Consider the following 17,434-nt stretch of genomic DNA (forward strand, 5'->3'; position numbering starts at 1 on the left):
TATCAGATCTAAACAATGTAGCATGTTTAGGGTTTGGTGTTATCCCTGGTTTTAGGCATGCACTGGGGATCTTGGAACATATCCCCCCGTGAATAAGGGCTGACTCCTGTAAAATATGTAAGGACTTTTATGTTATGAACCTTATTCACTCTCCTTTCATTTCTTGAAATCGTTTACTGTCGCACTCCCATATCTCAGTCCCTAACACTCTATGCTCTTTCAAGCTTCAATGCCTTTTGAAATACTTTTTACTCTGCCAGGAATACCTTCACACATCGACAAAACCCACTCCTCTCCCGAATGAGTCCTTCCCAAACCCATCCATGGCTGAAGAGTTAGGGGATCTCTTCTCTGTGCTTCCCTATCACTTTGTTCATATCTTTAACATCCTTATGATATTGAACTGTCATTGCAATTCAGTTTTTTTCTTTTTCTTTTTCTTTTTTTTTTTTTGTTGGAGTCTTGCTCTGTCACCCAGGCTGGAGTGCAGTGGCGCAATCTAGGCTCACTGCAAGCTCCACCTCCCAGGTTTACTTATGCCATTCTCCTGCCTCAGCCTCCTGAGTAGCTGGGACTATAGGCAACCTCCACCACACCCGGCTGATTTTTTGTATTTTTAGTAGAGATGGGGTTTCACCATGTTAGCCAGGATGGTCTTGATCTCCTGACCTCGTGATCTGCCCGCCTCGGCTTCCCAAAGTGCTGGGATTACAGGAGTGAGCCACCATGCCCAACCAATTCAGTTTTTTTAGATTACTGTTGAGGCATTAAATGAGTGATCAAAGGTATGTGAGATATGAGTTAAATCAGCATTAATCTCCCAGCACTCATCCAGTTGCATCCAGAAGTAAGTCTGAAACATGCACCATCCACAGGTACTTCTTCTGACCTGGAAACATGTGCTCATTATTAATAATTCACAAGACAGTTTAAGGAAATCTATAAAAGGGAAGATAAAGTTATTTGCAGACTTACCTAGCATACGGTAGGTACTCTGTAAAGGCTAATGACAGCTCAGCAACCCTCTGATTTCATTAATGATCTTTCTTTGCATGGTTTTTGGCTCCCATGTGATGACTTTCAGGCATACTACACATGTTTCAAAGTCCTATCTCTTTTAATATGGTGACAAGTAGAGCAAACTATTTCCAAAGAAGATAATGAATTATCACCAGTGGGAAATTTATACTGTGTTATCACTGAAGAACCTTAGAGCAAAGATGTTTAAGGGAATTCCTAAACTAGACAGGATAGAACTCAATTTACATACAAACTTGGAGATCTCTTCTATTCATATTTCAAAAAGTGTGTTATAATAGAGGTAAAACATTAAGGGAGAAAATACAACATTTTTACTTTTATCTTAGAAGATTGTAAATTGACTATATCTATCCATCTTAAATGTAGGCATTAGGTATTATGAATATTTATTTTTCATGATAACTGGTGAATAAACATTCCTTGTTTTAGTGAAAATTCACTACACATACCAAAAGATATCATAGAATTTAGAGCTAGAAGGTTTAGATAGACGCTGGTCAAATATTCTTATTTTACTTATATATGAAGGAAAACTGAGGGTTAGGGAGATGACATGTTTCCTTAGATTGTGTTCAGATTTACTTCTTGTGGATGCTCACACAAGAACCTCTGATGGGTCTAATACACAGGAGACACACATATATTATTTGTATTTCTATATACTGAGAATTTTGGTTTTATAGGTCACCATGCAGCATGGTTGAATAGAATAGTGCTGTTCGCCGAGTAAATATTTTATCAGTCTTTTTATTTTAAATTGTTTGTGGAATTTGAAGACATTAAAATTGTATAACCACTGCAAACTTACTTTAATCCCATTTATAGGGGTGGTTTCACTATAAAGCAGATGGATGTACTGTGGTCCCACATTAACGACATTAAATTGCTGAGCTGCAAAATGAACCTGTTGGGAGATGATATGTGCCTTCTAAGACTAGGAACATTGGGAGCAGCCTTATAGGGAGTACCCAGCATGTAATTACAGATATTTTACCACAGTCTTACTAAGCAGAACAACTGTATGTAGAATAAAAGGCAATTTATCAGCGAACAAAGACTGTGTGTGTATGTGTGTGTATTTACTATATCTATCTATATACACAATACCTGTATATACATATATGATTATCTGCATATGTATATACGTTTTATATATATTACACTGCCCCTTGAATAATAGCCAAGATTTTTGCCTATTGTATACATTTTACATTTTATCCTTTCCCCAGCTTTATTAAGGCATAGTTGACAAATAAATTAGCTATTTCAAGGTGTTAAAATATAATGATTTGATATTCATATACATTGTGAAATGATTACCACAATAAAAGTAACTAATATATCCATCACTATACTGAGTTACGTGTGTGTGTGTGTGTGTGCGTGTGTGGGGAGGACACTTATGTACTATATTAACACATTTCGAGAAAATAATGTAGTATTATTGGCTATAGTTGTCATGCTGTGTAGTAGATCCCCAGAATTCATTCATCTTATAACTGAAAGTTTGTACACTTTGACCAAAAACTCATTTTCCCCACCCCCAGCCCTGGCAACCACTGTTCTATTCTCCACTTTTATGAGTTCAGGTTTTTTTTTTTTTTTTTTGAGATTTTACTTATAAGTGAAATAATATTTCTCTTTTCTTTTTCTGCCTTATTTCACCTAGTATATGTCCTCTAGATTAATCAATCTTGTCATGAATGGCAGGAGTTTTTTCTTTTTAATGGCTAAATAATCATCTGTGTGTGTGCGTGTGTGTGTTTGTGTGTGTATACACATATGTACACATAACATTGTCTTCATCTGCTGACAAATAGGTTTTTTTTTTTTGTTTTTTTTTTGTTTTTTTTTTTTTTGAGACGGGGTCTCGGAGTCTCGCTGTCTCCCAGACTGGAGGGCAGTGGCGCAATCTCGGCTCACTGCAAGCTGCGCCCGCGGGGTTCACGCCATTCTCCTGCCTCAGCCTCCCGAGTAGCTGGGACTACAGGCGCCAGCCACCACGCCTGGCTAATTTTTTTCTGTATTTTTAGTAGAGACGGGATTTCACCGAAATAGGTTGTTTTCACCAAAATACCTTGGCTATGGTGAATAATTCTGCAGTGAATATGGCAGTGCAGATATCTCTTCAACATGCTAATCTCATTTTATTTAAATTTATACCTATAAGTGAGATTGCTGGATTATTATGGTAGTTCTATTTTTATGTTTTTGAGGAACCTCCATACTGCTTTACTTAATGGCTGTACCAATTTATGTTTCTGTCATCAATGTACAAGAGTTCCTTTTTGTCCACGCCATTACCGACACATTATCTCTTGTGTTTTAATTATAATCATTCTAACAGGTGTGAGGTGATATCTCATTTTGGTTTTGATTTGTATTTCTCTGCTGATGAATGATATTGAGCACCTTTTTAAATGTGTATTAGCCATTAATGTCTTTTTTGAAAAAAATACCTGTTTTAGACCCCTTGCCAATTTATTAATCAAAATGTTTGTGATTTTGCTATGGAGTTATATGAGTTTCTTATATATATTTTGGATATTGACCCTTTATCAGACACATAGTTTGAAAATATTTTCTCCCGTTTCATGGTTTCCTTTTCATTTTGCCGATTGTTTGCTGTGCAAAAGCATGTTAATTTGATGAACCTGTTTATGTTTTATTTTGTTGCCTGCATTTCCAGTGTCATATCCGAGGAAATTATTGCTATCATGACCAATATGTTGCCAATGGTAAATTTTCCTTAAACTTTTATCTTGGAGCTTTATGGGTTCAGGTCCTACACTTAGGAATCCATTCCAAGTTAATTTTTATGTGGTATAAAATAAGGATCCAGTTGTATTCTCTTACATGTGGATATCTGATTTTTCCAATACCATTTGTTGAAGAGACAGTCCTTTCCCCATTGTGTATTCTTGGCACCTTCATCAAATATTAGTTTGCCATATGTCTGTGGTTTTATTTCTGAGCTCTCTCTTCTGTTCCATCAGTCTATGTGTCTATTTTTATGCTGGTACAATATTGTTTCAATTACTATAACCTTGTAATATAGCTTGAAATCGGGACAAATCATGCCCCAGCTTCGTTCTTTTCTTTAAAGATTGCTTTGGCTATTCAGGGCTTTTTTATGATTCCATATAAGTTTTAGAATTTTTTTTCTATTTCTGTAAAAAAGCCATTGGAATTCTGGTAGAGATTCCTTTGACTCTGTAAGCCTTTGAAAAAGCCATGGGAATTTTGGTAGAGATTCCTTTGAATCTGTAGGTCACTTAAAATGCAAGCATTTTAAGAATATTAGTTTTTCCAATGTAGGCACACTGAACATCTTTCCATTTATTTGTGTTTTCTTCAATTATTTCATTGATGTCTTATCGATGTCTTTTCAGTGTAGTCTTATAGTTTCCAGCGTACAGATCTTTCACCTCCTTCGTTAAATTTATATGTAAGTATTTAACATTTTGATATTGTAAAATTTAATTTTTAAAAATTTATTTTTCAAGATGGAGTCTCACTCTGTTACCAAAGCTGGAGTGCAGTGGGGTAATCACTGCTAACGGCAGCTTTAACCTCCCAGGCTCAAGTGGTCTTCCCACATCAACCTCCCGAGTAGCTGGGGCTATAGGCTTGTGCCACCATGCCCTGCAAATTTTTTTTTTTGTATTGTTTGTAGAGACTGGTTTTGCCATGTTGCCCACTGTTTTAATATTCTTTTTTCAGATAGTTTGTTATATTAGTGTATAGATTTTTTTATCAGGGCACTTTAAATTTGTTTATTAGTTTTAAGATTTTTGGTGGAGTCTAGGGTTTTACATATGTGAGATATTGTCACCTGTAAACAGAAACGATTTACTTCCTCATTTTTTTATTTAGATGCCTTTTATTTATTTTTTTCTTGCCTTATTTCTCCAGTGAGAACTTCTAGTACTATGTTGGATAGAAATGATGAGAGTGGGAGCCCTTGTCTTGTTTCTGATCTTAGGGGAAAATCTTTCAGCTTTTCACTTTTGAGTATGATGTTAGCTATGGGCTTATTGTATATGGCTTTTATTATGTACAGGTACATTCCCTCAATATCTAATTTGCTGAGAGTTTTTATCATGAAAAGATGTTGAATTTTGTCAAGAGCTTTTTCTGCATCTATTCAGATCATTATATAATTTTCATCCTTCATTCTTTAATTTTTGTGTATCACTTTTTTTTTTTTTAACTTTAAGACAGAGTCTCGCTCTGTCACCCAGGAGTGCAGTGGCACAATCTAGGCTCACTGCAGCCTCAACATTCTCAATCAGTCCTCCCATCTCAGCCTCCCCAGTAGCTGGGAGTAGAGGTGTACACCACCATGCTTGGCTAATTTTTCTATTTTTAGTAGAGATAGTGTCTTGCCCCAGCTAGTCTTGCCCAGGCTAGTCTTGAACTCCTGGGCTCTAGTGATCTGCCCACTTGGGGCTCCCAAAGTGTTTGGATTACAGACATGAGCCACTGCACCCAGCCGTGTATGCCATTTATTGATTTGCATTCCTTGAAACATCCTTGCATCCCAGGGATAAATTCCATTTGATCATGGTGTATGATCCTTTTACTGTGCCATTGAATTTGGTTTGTAAGCATTTTGTTGAAGATTTTTTGCATCTGTGTTCATCAGGAATAGTGGCCTGTAATTTTCTTGTAGAATCCTTGTCTGGCTTTGGTGTGAGTAATGCTGGCCTGTAAAATGAGGTGTAAGTATTATCTCCCCTTCAATTTTTTGAAGAGTTTGAGAAATACTGGTGTTAAATCTTGGCACACAATGAAGCTATCTTGTAATGGGCTTTTCTTTGTTAAGAGATAATTGATGACTGCTTCCATATTGTTACTCATTATTGTTCTGCTTTATCTTTCTTTATGATTCAGTATTGGTAGGTTGTATGTTCTAGTAATTTATCCATTTCTTCAAGGTTATTCAATTTGATGGCATGTAATTATTCATAGTGGTCTCTTAAGATCCTTTGTAGTTTTGTGCTACCTGTCGTGATGTTGCTCTTCCATTTATAATTTTATTTATTTGATCCATTTCCCTTATTTTCTTGGTGAGTCTAGCTAAGAGTTTGACAATTTTGTTTATATTTTCAAAAAAACCCTCTTAGTTTCATCTATCTTTTCCATTGTCATTGTAGTCTCTATTTCATTTATTTCTTCTGTAATCTTTATTATTTCCTTAGTTCTGCTGACATTGGGCTTTGTTTTGTTTTGTATCTAGTTCTGTGAAGTAAAAATTTAGGTTGTTTATTTGAGATCTTTTTTTAAATGTGGGTATTTATCACTGTATCCCTCTTAGAAGTGCTTTTGCTACATCCTGTAAGTTTTGGTATATTGTGTTTCTATTTTTGTTTGTCTCTAAATATTTATTAATTTCACCTTTGACCCATGGGTTCTTCAGGAGTGTGTTGTTTTATTTCCATATATTTGTGGATGTTCTAAAATTCTTCCTGTTATTGATTTCTACTTTCAAATATTGTGGTCAGAAAAGACACTTGATATGATTTCAATGTTTAAATTTGTTAAGATGTGTTTTGTGGCTTGAAGACTTTCAAAATGTACACTCTACAGGAATATATATTCTGTTGCTGTTGGGTAGAATATTGTGTCATTTTAAAATAATTTAAACAATATGATTATTAAATAACAAAATCTTAGAAAATATAAGAGAATATGAATGAACATATTAACCTATTACTGAAGATTAATAACATTATGGGGATGTTTTTCTCAAGTCTATTTCTATATATAACTGTTTTTGTTTTTACATAATCACCTTATAACCTGAAGTAACCTCAAACATGAGGTTTCTTCCTAATTTTTATTTTATACATCAGGAACATTTTCTATATTTTTATTTAGCCTCTAAATGCATTGATTTTAATGGTCACAGATTATTGCATCAAAGTCATAGAACATAATTTTCAACCCATAGTTCTATATTTAATCATGTATGCTTTTCCAATTTTTTTGTAGTAATTAATGAAACAGTGCCAATCTTAACAAATTTTTTAGTATTTAAATTGTATGTTGGCTAGGGTTGCCATAACATAATATCAAAAATTGAGTGACTTAGAATAGCAGAAATTTGTTCTCAGAGTTCTGGAGGCTGGACGTTCACTATCAAGTTGTTGGCAGGGCCATACTCCCTCTGAAGGAACTAGGGGAGAATCTGTTGAGGCCTCTCCCCAAGTTCTGGGAATTGCTTGGCTTGTGGAAGCATCACTAATCTTTACTTGATATTATTGTGTGTGCATGTATCTCCAAATTTCCCCTAATTTTTTTTTTTTTTTGCTTTTTTTTTTTTTGAGACGGAGTCTCACTCTGTCGCCAGGCTGGAGTGCAGTGGTGCGATCTCGGCTCACTGCAACCTCCGCCTCCTGTGTTCAAGCGATTCTTGTGCCTCAGCCTCCCGAATAGCTGGGATTACAACCACGCACCACCATGCCCAGCTAATTTTTGTATTTTTAGTAGAGACGGGGTTTCACCATGTCAGCCAGGCTGGTCTCAAACTCCTGACCTCATGATCTGCCCGCCTCAGCCTTCCAAAGTGCTGGGATTACAGATGTGAGCCACCGCATCCGGCCCAAATTTCCCCTTTTTATAAGAACACCAGTCACAGTGGATTATGAGTCCACCCTGCTCTAGTATGGCCTGTTTTAACTAGTTCCATCTGCAGTGATCCTAGTTCTAAACAAGGCCACATTGTGATGTGCCAGGCATTAGGACTTCAACATTTAAATTGGGAGAGGTGGGACACAATTCAACCCATAACCAGAATAATTTCCTTAGCACCAGTTTCCAAAAGTGGAATTTTCCTGTCAAAACAGTCTATTGATAGACATGTTTTGAAAGTTTTTTTTAAACTTGTATTATAACAATTTTCATGCTCATCAACTATGTATGATAATGTTTGATTAATAATATTCTCAATGGCCTTGGGAATTATTTTTAATATCATTAAAATCAGTATCTTTAATCTTCATTAATTTTGTAATCATTAGTTGTAGTTTTAGTAAAATAGATAATTTGTAGGCATATTTACCATTGTTGCATTTTAATTTGTCAATTATCTATTAAGTCTAAATTTAAAAATCTCTTTCCGTAGGTTTAATAAATATTCCTTTCTCTTTTTACTTGCCTTTCTTCCTTTAATTATTCTATATTTAAATCTTTAATGTCTGTGGAACTTGGCATATGTATGAGATGAGGATACAAATGAATATTATAGATACTTAACCTATTGTCCAAGCACCATTTACTGACTAGTGCTTCTCTTTGTCTTTAATAAAAAATATTTTCTTAGTATTAAATTCTTAATACTAAGGGTTTCTTAATTATATTTTGTGTTTCACTTTTAATCTGTTATTTTGCCAGGACCATACTGTTTTAGCTGTTATAAATTATTAATATTTTTATAGATTCATCTCATAATGCCTCTTTTACAAAATTTTAGATATTTTTACTTGTTTATTAATCCAATTACACTTAAAATTGGTAAAATTTCAAGTTACAACAATCTGCCATTAGGATTTTGACTGTCAAATCTACAAATCTGTTAGATTATAATTCATCACCACTATATAGAAAAATGAAATAATATTTTACATTATTCAGATTTTTAGATATTCCATGAAGTGGTGTAGCTTATTAAAATTGTCCATTCCAATATTTAAGAAATGGTTATTGGTCATCTCCTATATTTCAGGAATGTGGTAAAAGTAAAAAAAACAGAGAGAGAGAGATTAAAAAACAGACTACCATCAAGGAGCTCAAATTCTGAAAGGATTGCAGATAAGGAAACTGGCAAAGGATGAAGATTAGCAAAGAGGAATGCACAGTGAACAATACTGAACCCAGGATGACAGCAGGGAGAAGTGTCACAAGTTTCCAGAAAGAGGGGTTGTGCTTCAGCTAGGTTTGGGACATAACAGGCAGTCAGCTCGATGAGGATGGAGAACAGTTGTTTCACAGGGAGGAAACAGCCATGTAAAGGCACATAGATTTCAAAGAACATGGCACAGAAATGGAAGTTCAAGAATGTAATTGTGACTGAAGTTTATGATGTGAATGAGATATAATGAGTGATGAGATTGCATTTCACATGGACTTTATGTTCTTTCATGAGGGCACTGTGTGTCATTGGTGGGTTTTAAGAAGGAGAGTGACATAATTTTATCTTTTTTAGAAAGATTTCAGGGAAGAATACAGCAGGGAGACAAGAAAGCCATCAGAGTGAACAAAAAAGGTTCATTGGCAATAAATATGTGTTCAGTGAATGAAGGAAACATTGAAAGAACCGATGTATTACCAGATTTAACAGCTGAAAAGTAATTGATGACCTTGTTAAGATTACCTTTATTTAGTGGGATGGTTGAGATGGAAGACAGATATCAACAGGAGATAATGAATATAAAGTACTCATTCAAAATATTGCATATTTGAAATCAGATCTTATTTCATTGTTTTCCAAACTAGTTGCTAGTGTATAGGAAATAACATTATTATTTTGCTTGTGGGTTGACTATATAGTTACTCTGTTGACTCTTTTGTTTAATAGTTTTCCATGTGATTTTGTATGTTTTGATTACTAGATATAAAATTATAATTCTTGTAAAAATAACTTTCTATTTTGACTTCTAATAATTATATAGTTTATTTTGGTTAGTTTTAATATATAGGCCAGAATTTTCAGAAAGAAGTGAAAATCATGCTTTTGGACAGTTTTGTTTGCTTTTAATGATGATGGAAATGCCCTACTATTTCACACATAAATTGCTGACTATAATAGTATATGTAATACTTTTTTAACATATTAAACTTAAAGAAGACCCATTACAATCCCATTTTAAGGAGGTTTTGAGCGACTAGAAGGTTTTGATTTTTTATCAGATGACTTTTGCTCCCTATGAAAATTAAGATATATATTTTCTGGCCAATTGATATGTCATATGAAATTAGTCATTCCATTATTTTAAATGATACTTTGGGTACAGTTTTCTTGAATATGGCATATTATTCTTCTGCAATAATGCTAAATTTTATTTATTTTATATAGTATTTTAAAATAATTATGGTCATAAATATGATTTGTCTTTTATTACTTTACAATACATTTTACCCTGTTTTGCATTTGAAGATACAACCCTGAAGTACTGTAAAATCTGCACCAAAATATTTACTTATGATAGTTAAGCAGCCGTTACTTAATGAGTCAAGAGAAGTAATGCATTTCAGATTTTCATCAGTAAGGGTCATCATTGAGCTACATGACCTTGGACAAATTTTAATCTTTCCATTGCTCATTTATATAAACAAGGGATTTGAACTAAGTAAACTCCAGTGTCACTCCAGCTCTAGCATTTTGCCAACTTGTATCCATAGAGAAGTTTCTCCAGTTTTATGCTAATAAGCAAAGATGAACTAATGAGTTTCAGAGCAATAGTACTGTGTAAGGTAGTAGTAGACTCTATCCTATGACCAGGCAAATTTAAACCTGTGTTTAAAAAGAGATGATGCAGTAGTCCATTCTCCATCTCCCTGTGTCCATGAGCGGTTGGACCTGGAAAATGTTGGCCCTTTGATTTATCTTACATTGCATCTGAAAGCTGTTGACCAAGCACCCTTCACTGTTCTGTACAGCTCACCTGAAACATTAGATGTAAAGAGCACCAGATGGGATATCAGGAGCCCTGGATTTGTGTCCCTCTTCTGCCATTTACTAGCTTTGTGATCTTAATCAAGTCACTTAACCTCTTTAGGCATAAGTAGTTTTCTTATGTGTAAGATGGAATCAACTTAATCTTTTAGCTCGTAAACTCTATGATATGAGAAGCCATAAATATATAATCTTAATAAAACAACTTTAATCTATAGAGTCATCTGAGGTTTACTTTCCCAAATATTGATCTCAATTAATTCTATCAACAATGTTGCGAGGCAATTAGTGAAAGTATTTGTGACCGTATTTCAGAGTTGGATCTAGGCTCTTGACTCCAAAGAGTTTGGTAGCTTACCCAATGTGTCTAGTAAGTGGCAGAGCCTCAGCTGGAGCCCAGGACTTCTGATTCTTCAACTGTGTTCTTTTCTTAATATAACACATTGTCTTTCATTAAATCCTGTAATCACTTTTATACTTTTCAAGCATTCTATTACATTTCCCTGCACTTTAAATTATGAGAACCAACTACCCTTGTACCCTTGGGCTCAACCTTGAAACTCTGTTTATTTATAATTTTAAACAATGTAACATATTAACACTCTGTTCATGTATATGTTTAAACGATTTCTTGAAAAGTACTCCATCTAACATTTGTCCCTTCTTTTCCTGATTCTCTTTCAGATAGCAATTCTGTGGATGAAAAGGTTTTAAATCATACTTATTCTTCCCTCCTGAGGAATCTTGTCTTTCGTACATGTTTGTTTGTGACATATTAGATCTGTTTGATTCCTCTGTTTTAGTTTTGAAATGTGCATGTTATCCCAGCTTTCTGTTATTTGGTTGTCCTCTAAGTGTGCCCCTGATATGTTGCACTTATGGAGAGGTCACACCTTGCCAGCTGCGCTTACCTTAGCTATACTTGCCAACCTAGGGGTCTGCTACTGTCAAACACAGCATCTTTTCTTAAGTCTGGCTAATCATGACCTTTCTGACTGATTCATGATCTTCACTGCACATATCAAGTTTTAAGGGCAAATAGTACTTGGAATATGATATATTTTCCTGGACTCTGCCAGTGCATTTGTTTAAATGCTGACAGCTAATTTCAAAACCTCTACTCATAAAAACACAGTAGCTTTGACTTGGAGCTGACCCTGCTTAGCATCTGTCATACTAGGTGTTACGTGTGTAGTGCAGCTGACCTGTGTCCCGATTTCATGTACATAAAACTGTAGTATGCTAAAAGCCTGTTTGTTTTGTTTTTCTCTCACTCTTCATTTAAGGCTCGAATAAGTGGCAATGATTTGGATGCTTCCAAATTTTCTGCACTCCAGGTGTGTGGTGGGTAAGTACCTTCATACCTTTCTAATTTATTCCATTCATAGATGGCACTTGGCTGTGTTCTCAACATATATGCTTTGAATGCAGGATGCTGCATGATTAGCTAGCCTCATTGTTACTTCATTTCACAATAAAGTCGACATTATAGTGTTTTCTTAAAAAAATGTAATACATATTAACTATAAAACAATTCTAAAAATATGAATAGGTATATGATTATATATATATATATATATGTCAAAATCACCTAACCAGTTTAACTGTTAACATTATCATTACATACCCAAATAGAACCACATAATTTTATATGAACGAATTCATATTGATACAATTAATGCTCTCTTTCAATGTGCTTGTTTGCACTTAATGATATATGTGCATGAACATTTTTCCTGTCAACAACTCAATGAATGTAATCTATACTATTATTTTTCATAGTTGCATAGTATTACACTTAACATAAGTATCAAACTATTTAAAATTTAATCACAAAAATAATGTATGAAATTTATTTTCTATGTAAAAAATTCAAGCAGCCTCGTCTTTAATGTTAAAAGTTACACACTGGTATCAGTGTGGCATGAATGTTCATAGGCATTTTTCTGCATGTTTGCAATACATAGCTATGTTCATATAAAATAAGTAGTTTTGCATTGTGGTTTTTTTTTTGCATTTTAACATAAAACAGTCCACTCTGTGTAAATAAATAAGCATGAATTTAATGCTGACTTTGTATCTAGTGCTGTTAAAATTGTTCTATACATAACTCACTTAATCTTTACAATGACCGTATGAGGTAAGTACTATTTTGACTCTAATTTTACAAATGAAGAAACCAATTCACAAAGCACTTAAGAGATGTTTCCTTAAGACAGCAAGTGAGTGACAAAGTCAGTATTCAAGCTCAGTTAATCCAATTCCAGAGCCTGTAATCTCAATTTACACGCCACATTGCCTCTGCAACTTGCCGTTTTGTTTTTTTCCATTTAATAACAAATGCCTTGCCAAATTTTCTACTTTATTATTTTGAAGTGATGCAAATATTTGAAAACATTCAGACAACATGTTTTATTCTTCTATTGGTGGGTTTTCAAAATTATTTCTAATTCATAATTGTAAATTATGACATAATTATAGATACTATGGTAAATATATCACAATAGATTTTAAAAGTGTAATTTGTGGATCAATGCTTATACATAGTTTATATATTCATATATACCTCTTTATCTATGAATATAGAGAGATATCTATATAATTAATTATCTGTCTGTATAGACTTTTGTTTTAAAATTGAGACCGGGTTTTGCCATGTTATTCAGGCTGGTCTTGATCTCCTGAGCTCAGGCGATCCACCCAACTTGGCCTCCCAAAGTGCTGGAATTACATGCATGAGCCACCGTGCCTGGCAAATAATTTAAATATATATACATATATATGTATATGTGTATTAGATGTTTTATAAATGTTGAAATTTGAATACATTTATGTACAATATAAAGAGAAGCAAAATTTAGAGCCATGTTTTAGTTTTTTTATCTAGGCAAAAACTTTCACAGTTCTGTTTTATAATACACTCATTTTTTGAAAATCAGTTTGTTGTTAAATACATCCACTTTACTTATTTTAAATAAAATATTTGTAAGATTTAAAGTTTTAAATGTAAAGCTCCTACAAATTAACATATATGTATCATTTTTATTTTGATGTTTCCAAATAGAAGTGGTTAAGATGTTATTTCTGTTACATCTCTAACTTCAGTGTCCTTGAAATATGTGAAGAATTACTCTCATTCATATTCTAATGTTATAGTAATTTAAATAAGTTATAAAAGCAGCTGTGGTGAAAGATCACTATGAATTATTCAGAGATATTAAGGTAGTGAATAGACTACTCTCTCTACTATAGCACCACGAATACTGTGTCTTTAAGTTTACCAGCAATGATAATTTGACAACTAAATAAAATGATTGTCTTAGGAAATAATTAAGTTGAATTCTAATTTAGTTATGAAAAATGTTGGGACATAGTGTCATGCACCTGGAGGTTTATCATAAACCTGAGTTTATGATGTTATAGATTCTGCACCTCCCTTCGCCTACAGCATCTGTCACTTTGTAAAAATTTGATTTGCTAACTCATGTCTGAATATGGACTTGATCCTTGTCAGAGCAACAGAGTTAATCTACATCCATGCTTTTGTTAAGCACATGCAGTGTAAATGTCTGGCTAAAATAGTTCCTCTTTGCATTTCGAATAGATCTTTCCACATTGTTACGTTTTCTGAAAATGCCTCTTTCAACGACTTTCTAAGGGATTTTGGAACTGTGATATATGGGAAGGGGGTGATAATTTTCAGTCATCAAGAGAATTTGTCATTGCCTGAATGCTTATTTTCTCTTATAGAACCTGAAGGGTACATTTACATATGAGCCTTCAATCACAAGCTCTTTCAGAAAGATGTGCTTGTTTTACTTTTTCTATAAATATTTTAGAATATATTTTTAAAATAAAATGAAATACTATTTAAATATCACAACTTCTATTATCCTAAAAAGCTATGACTGGGGCAGACTTTTGAAAGTTGGAGTCATTGCCTTTCTATAACAATGCTGCTAAATCTTTCACTTTTCTACCTTTACCATCCCCAATCAGTTGAGAGCCAAATGACATTCATCCTTCCCTTAGTTTACTCAAGTGTCAATGAAAGAATAATCTATACACACTAAAACCAAATTAATAAACTATATACACTGAAACCAGATAATGAAATTAATAATTCTGCTTTCTGATTTCTGCTTAGCTCTCTGTACATTTCCTGTAAGTGTTGCCGGAAAAGACATGGCAAATTTCATTCTGTTTTTCCTATCTGTCACAATAAAAGTTCAGACAGGCTCTGGGGAAAAACTGGAAGAGGGACAGAGAAGAGGTGACAGAAAAATAAAAGGAGCAAGAGAAAGTGAGAAGGATACATGTTTTGGTGAAATCAATGAATTCGACATTTATACTCTTTAGTGGTTTTATAAGATTTTGTCATCTACGTAAGCAAAGAGTCATACAGAAAGCACACAGCAACTCAATATGAAAAGTACAAGAGGTTTACTGGGCAGAAATCTCTCAAAGATAAAATGGAGAGGTAGCAGAAGTAGGTGAGAAGAGCCTTTGGACCATGACACAGTTCTTACATTTGCAAAAGTATATGGAGCAGGAAGAAGAATTGAGTATGAAAAGCCTGAAATTGACTATAATGAGGCTAAAAGAAAGTCATTCAGACAAATGGAGAGGAAAGTTTGCTTATTAGAGGAGTCTTTCATTGGGTACAAGTAGCCAGCTCTATTATCTCCACCAAGTTTAGCCATCGGTTGGGAGCAGCTTGGGGAGGGTGTAGCCTTGGGGTGAATGCTGCAGTGGATACTGGAGGTGTGGCAGCTGGAGGCTCTTACCCAACTATCCTGCAGCAGATTCTCTCTAAGGGATATCTGAGTGATACATGCCCATGGCAGCTACCCAGCATCAATTTGATGAAACTACTTTTTTTTTTTTTTTTTTTTTTTTTTTTTTGAGACGGAGTCTCGCTCTGTTGCCCAGACTGGAGTGCAGTGGCACAATCACGGCTCACTGAAAGCTCTGTCTCCCGGATTCATGCCATTCTCCTGCCTCAGCCTCCTGAGTAGCTGGAACTACAGGCGCCCTCCACCACGCCTGGCCAATTTTCTGTATTTTTAGTAGAGACGGGGTTTCACCATGTTAGCCAGGATGGTCTCGATCTCCTGACCTCGTGATCTGCCCGCCTCAGACTCCCAAAGTGCTGGGATTACAGGCATGAGCCACTGCGCCCAGCCTGATGAAACTACTTTTATTCAATGATAGTGAACAAAGTCACATGAGTACCTTCTCCAAATGTGAAACACGTTTTAAATTAGAATAACACTCCTTTGGTGCTTTGATTGTATATGACTTAAGTTTACCTTTCCCTTGACATTTGTAGTTAGAACTCTACTGGTTGAATTATAAGAAGCATCACAAGGTGTGTGTGTGTGTGTGTGTGTGTGTGTGTGTGTGTGTATTCTGAAAGTACCACAAGTCTATAAAAGAGTGGTTGAATTATAAGAAGCATTGCAAGGTGTGTGTGTGTGTGTGTGTGTGTGTGTATGTGTGTGTCTATTCTCTAAGCACCAGACTTGCATGCACCACAATTTGGGTAAGTCTATAAAGCAATGGTGGGATTAGGGAAAAACAGTTTGGGGAGGATATTATCATCTTTATTTTCTTTCTTCACTAGTCATTGAAGTTCTTCTCTGCAGTACAGTTCTCACGGCGCTAAGTTCCTTGAGCCGATGTGAAATTCCTCTGTCCATGATTCTGAACTAGGCTGGTAACTTCTGTTCAACCTCTACCAGAATGATTGAACCTTATCAGGAAAGAGGCAGTGGTTACAGAAGTGGAATAATGCAGAGACAGAGAAAGATGAAGAGACACTGTTGAAGGAAAGGACACTGAGATATTGCTAAATTAAAACAGAAGCTTCTATTTTGACCTCATTTTCAAACGAGTGCATTTACCAAAAAAAATTAATAAGAAACATATGCTGAGATTTCCAAGGTTGTTCAATTATCACCAGGAACAACTATCTTGGCAAATGTGAACAAGCAAATTTGCATCCAAAGTCCTGCACAATTCCATTGTTTTTCTTAAATTTATCTTAATTAAAATACCCATTTTTGTTACTGTTGTAGAACTCAGTGTCAGTTAGGTTGTTCAACATAGGAATAAAGCTGGCTTAACATATTTTTAATTTTCTGTCACAGTACTGACATTGCTTTTTTATTTGTCTGTAAAGTTGAGATTGCATACTATCCTCACACTGTCTTCCTCTTTCATAGTCTTGACTTCCATGTTTAGCCAGGGCCTAAAATCTTCCACTTAGCGTAGAAGATAAAGTTGTTCCTACTCTCCAGGTGCTCTTCACCTAACTTTTCTCATTGCAGCAGTCTTCTCTCTTATAGCTGAGAACTTTTTATTTCAGTTCTTCCTATCAAGTCCACTAATTTGATTCTTCCCTGTTCCCTCAGATAACTTCCCTATTTCTCAAGGGTCAGAAATTCTCCTAAGCCTAGACATGGGCTGTTTTGACTGCCCTTTCTTCTGAGTCAGTGGTTTACCGTACAGCACCATCCTTGCATGCTCTGAACCAGGTTTGCCAAATATTAAGAAAATGACAGCCCCCACATAACACAGTGCTTTAATCATGGTGACAGGTCACTCTTTGGAGGAAGGAGCCTTTGTCTTTTATATGGTTTGGTTCTGTCACCTAAATCTCGTCTCAAATTGTAATCTGCATGTGTCAAGGAGGGACCTGGTGGGAGGTGA

At 34.9% G+C, this 17,434-nt stretch overlaps 1 protein-coding gene across 1 annotated transcript in view; it reads left to right on the forward strand.

Moving 5' to 3' along the window:
- UNC13C (unc-13 homolog C) overlaps positions 1-17,434 on the forward strand; it is a 662,499-nt gene that overhangs the window by 152,259 nt on the left and 492,806 nt on the right. Inside the window, exons 3-4 of the mRNA XM_063652632.1 lie at positions 11,405-11,427; positions 12,007-12,068. Coding sequence (XP_063508702.1) covers positions 11,405-11,427; positions 12,007-12,068 — 85 coding nt within the window. The remainder of the gene's footprint in view (positions 1-11,404; positions 11,428-12,006; positions 12,069-17,434) is intronic.

This window comes from Pongo pygmaeus, chromosome 16, assembly GCF_028885625.2.
Source record: "Pongo pygmaeus isolate AG05252 chromosome 16, NHGRI_mPonPyg2-v2.0_pri, whole genome shotgun sequence".
In the NCBI taxonomy this organism is placed as follows: Eukaryota; Metazoa; Chordata; class Mammalia; order Primates; family Hominidae; genus Pongo; species Pongo pygmaeus.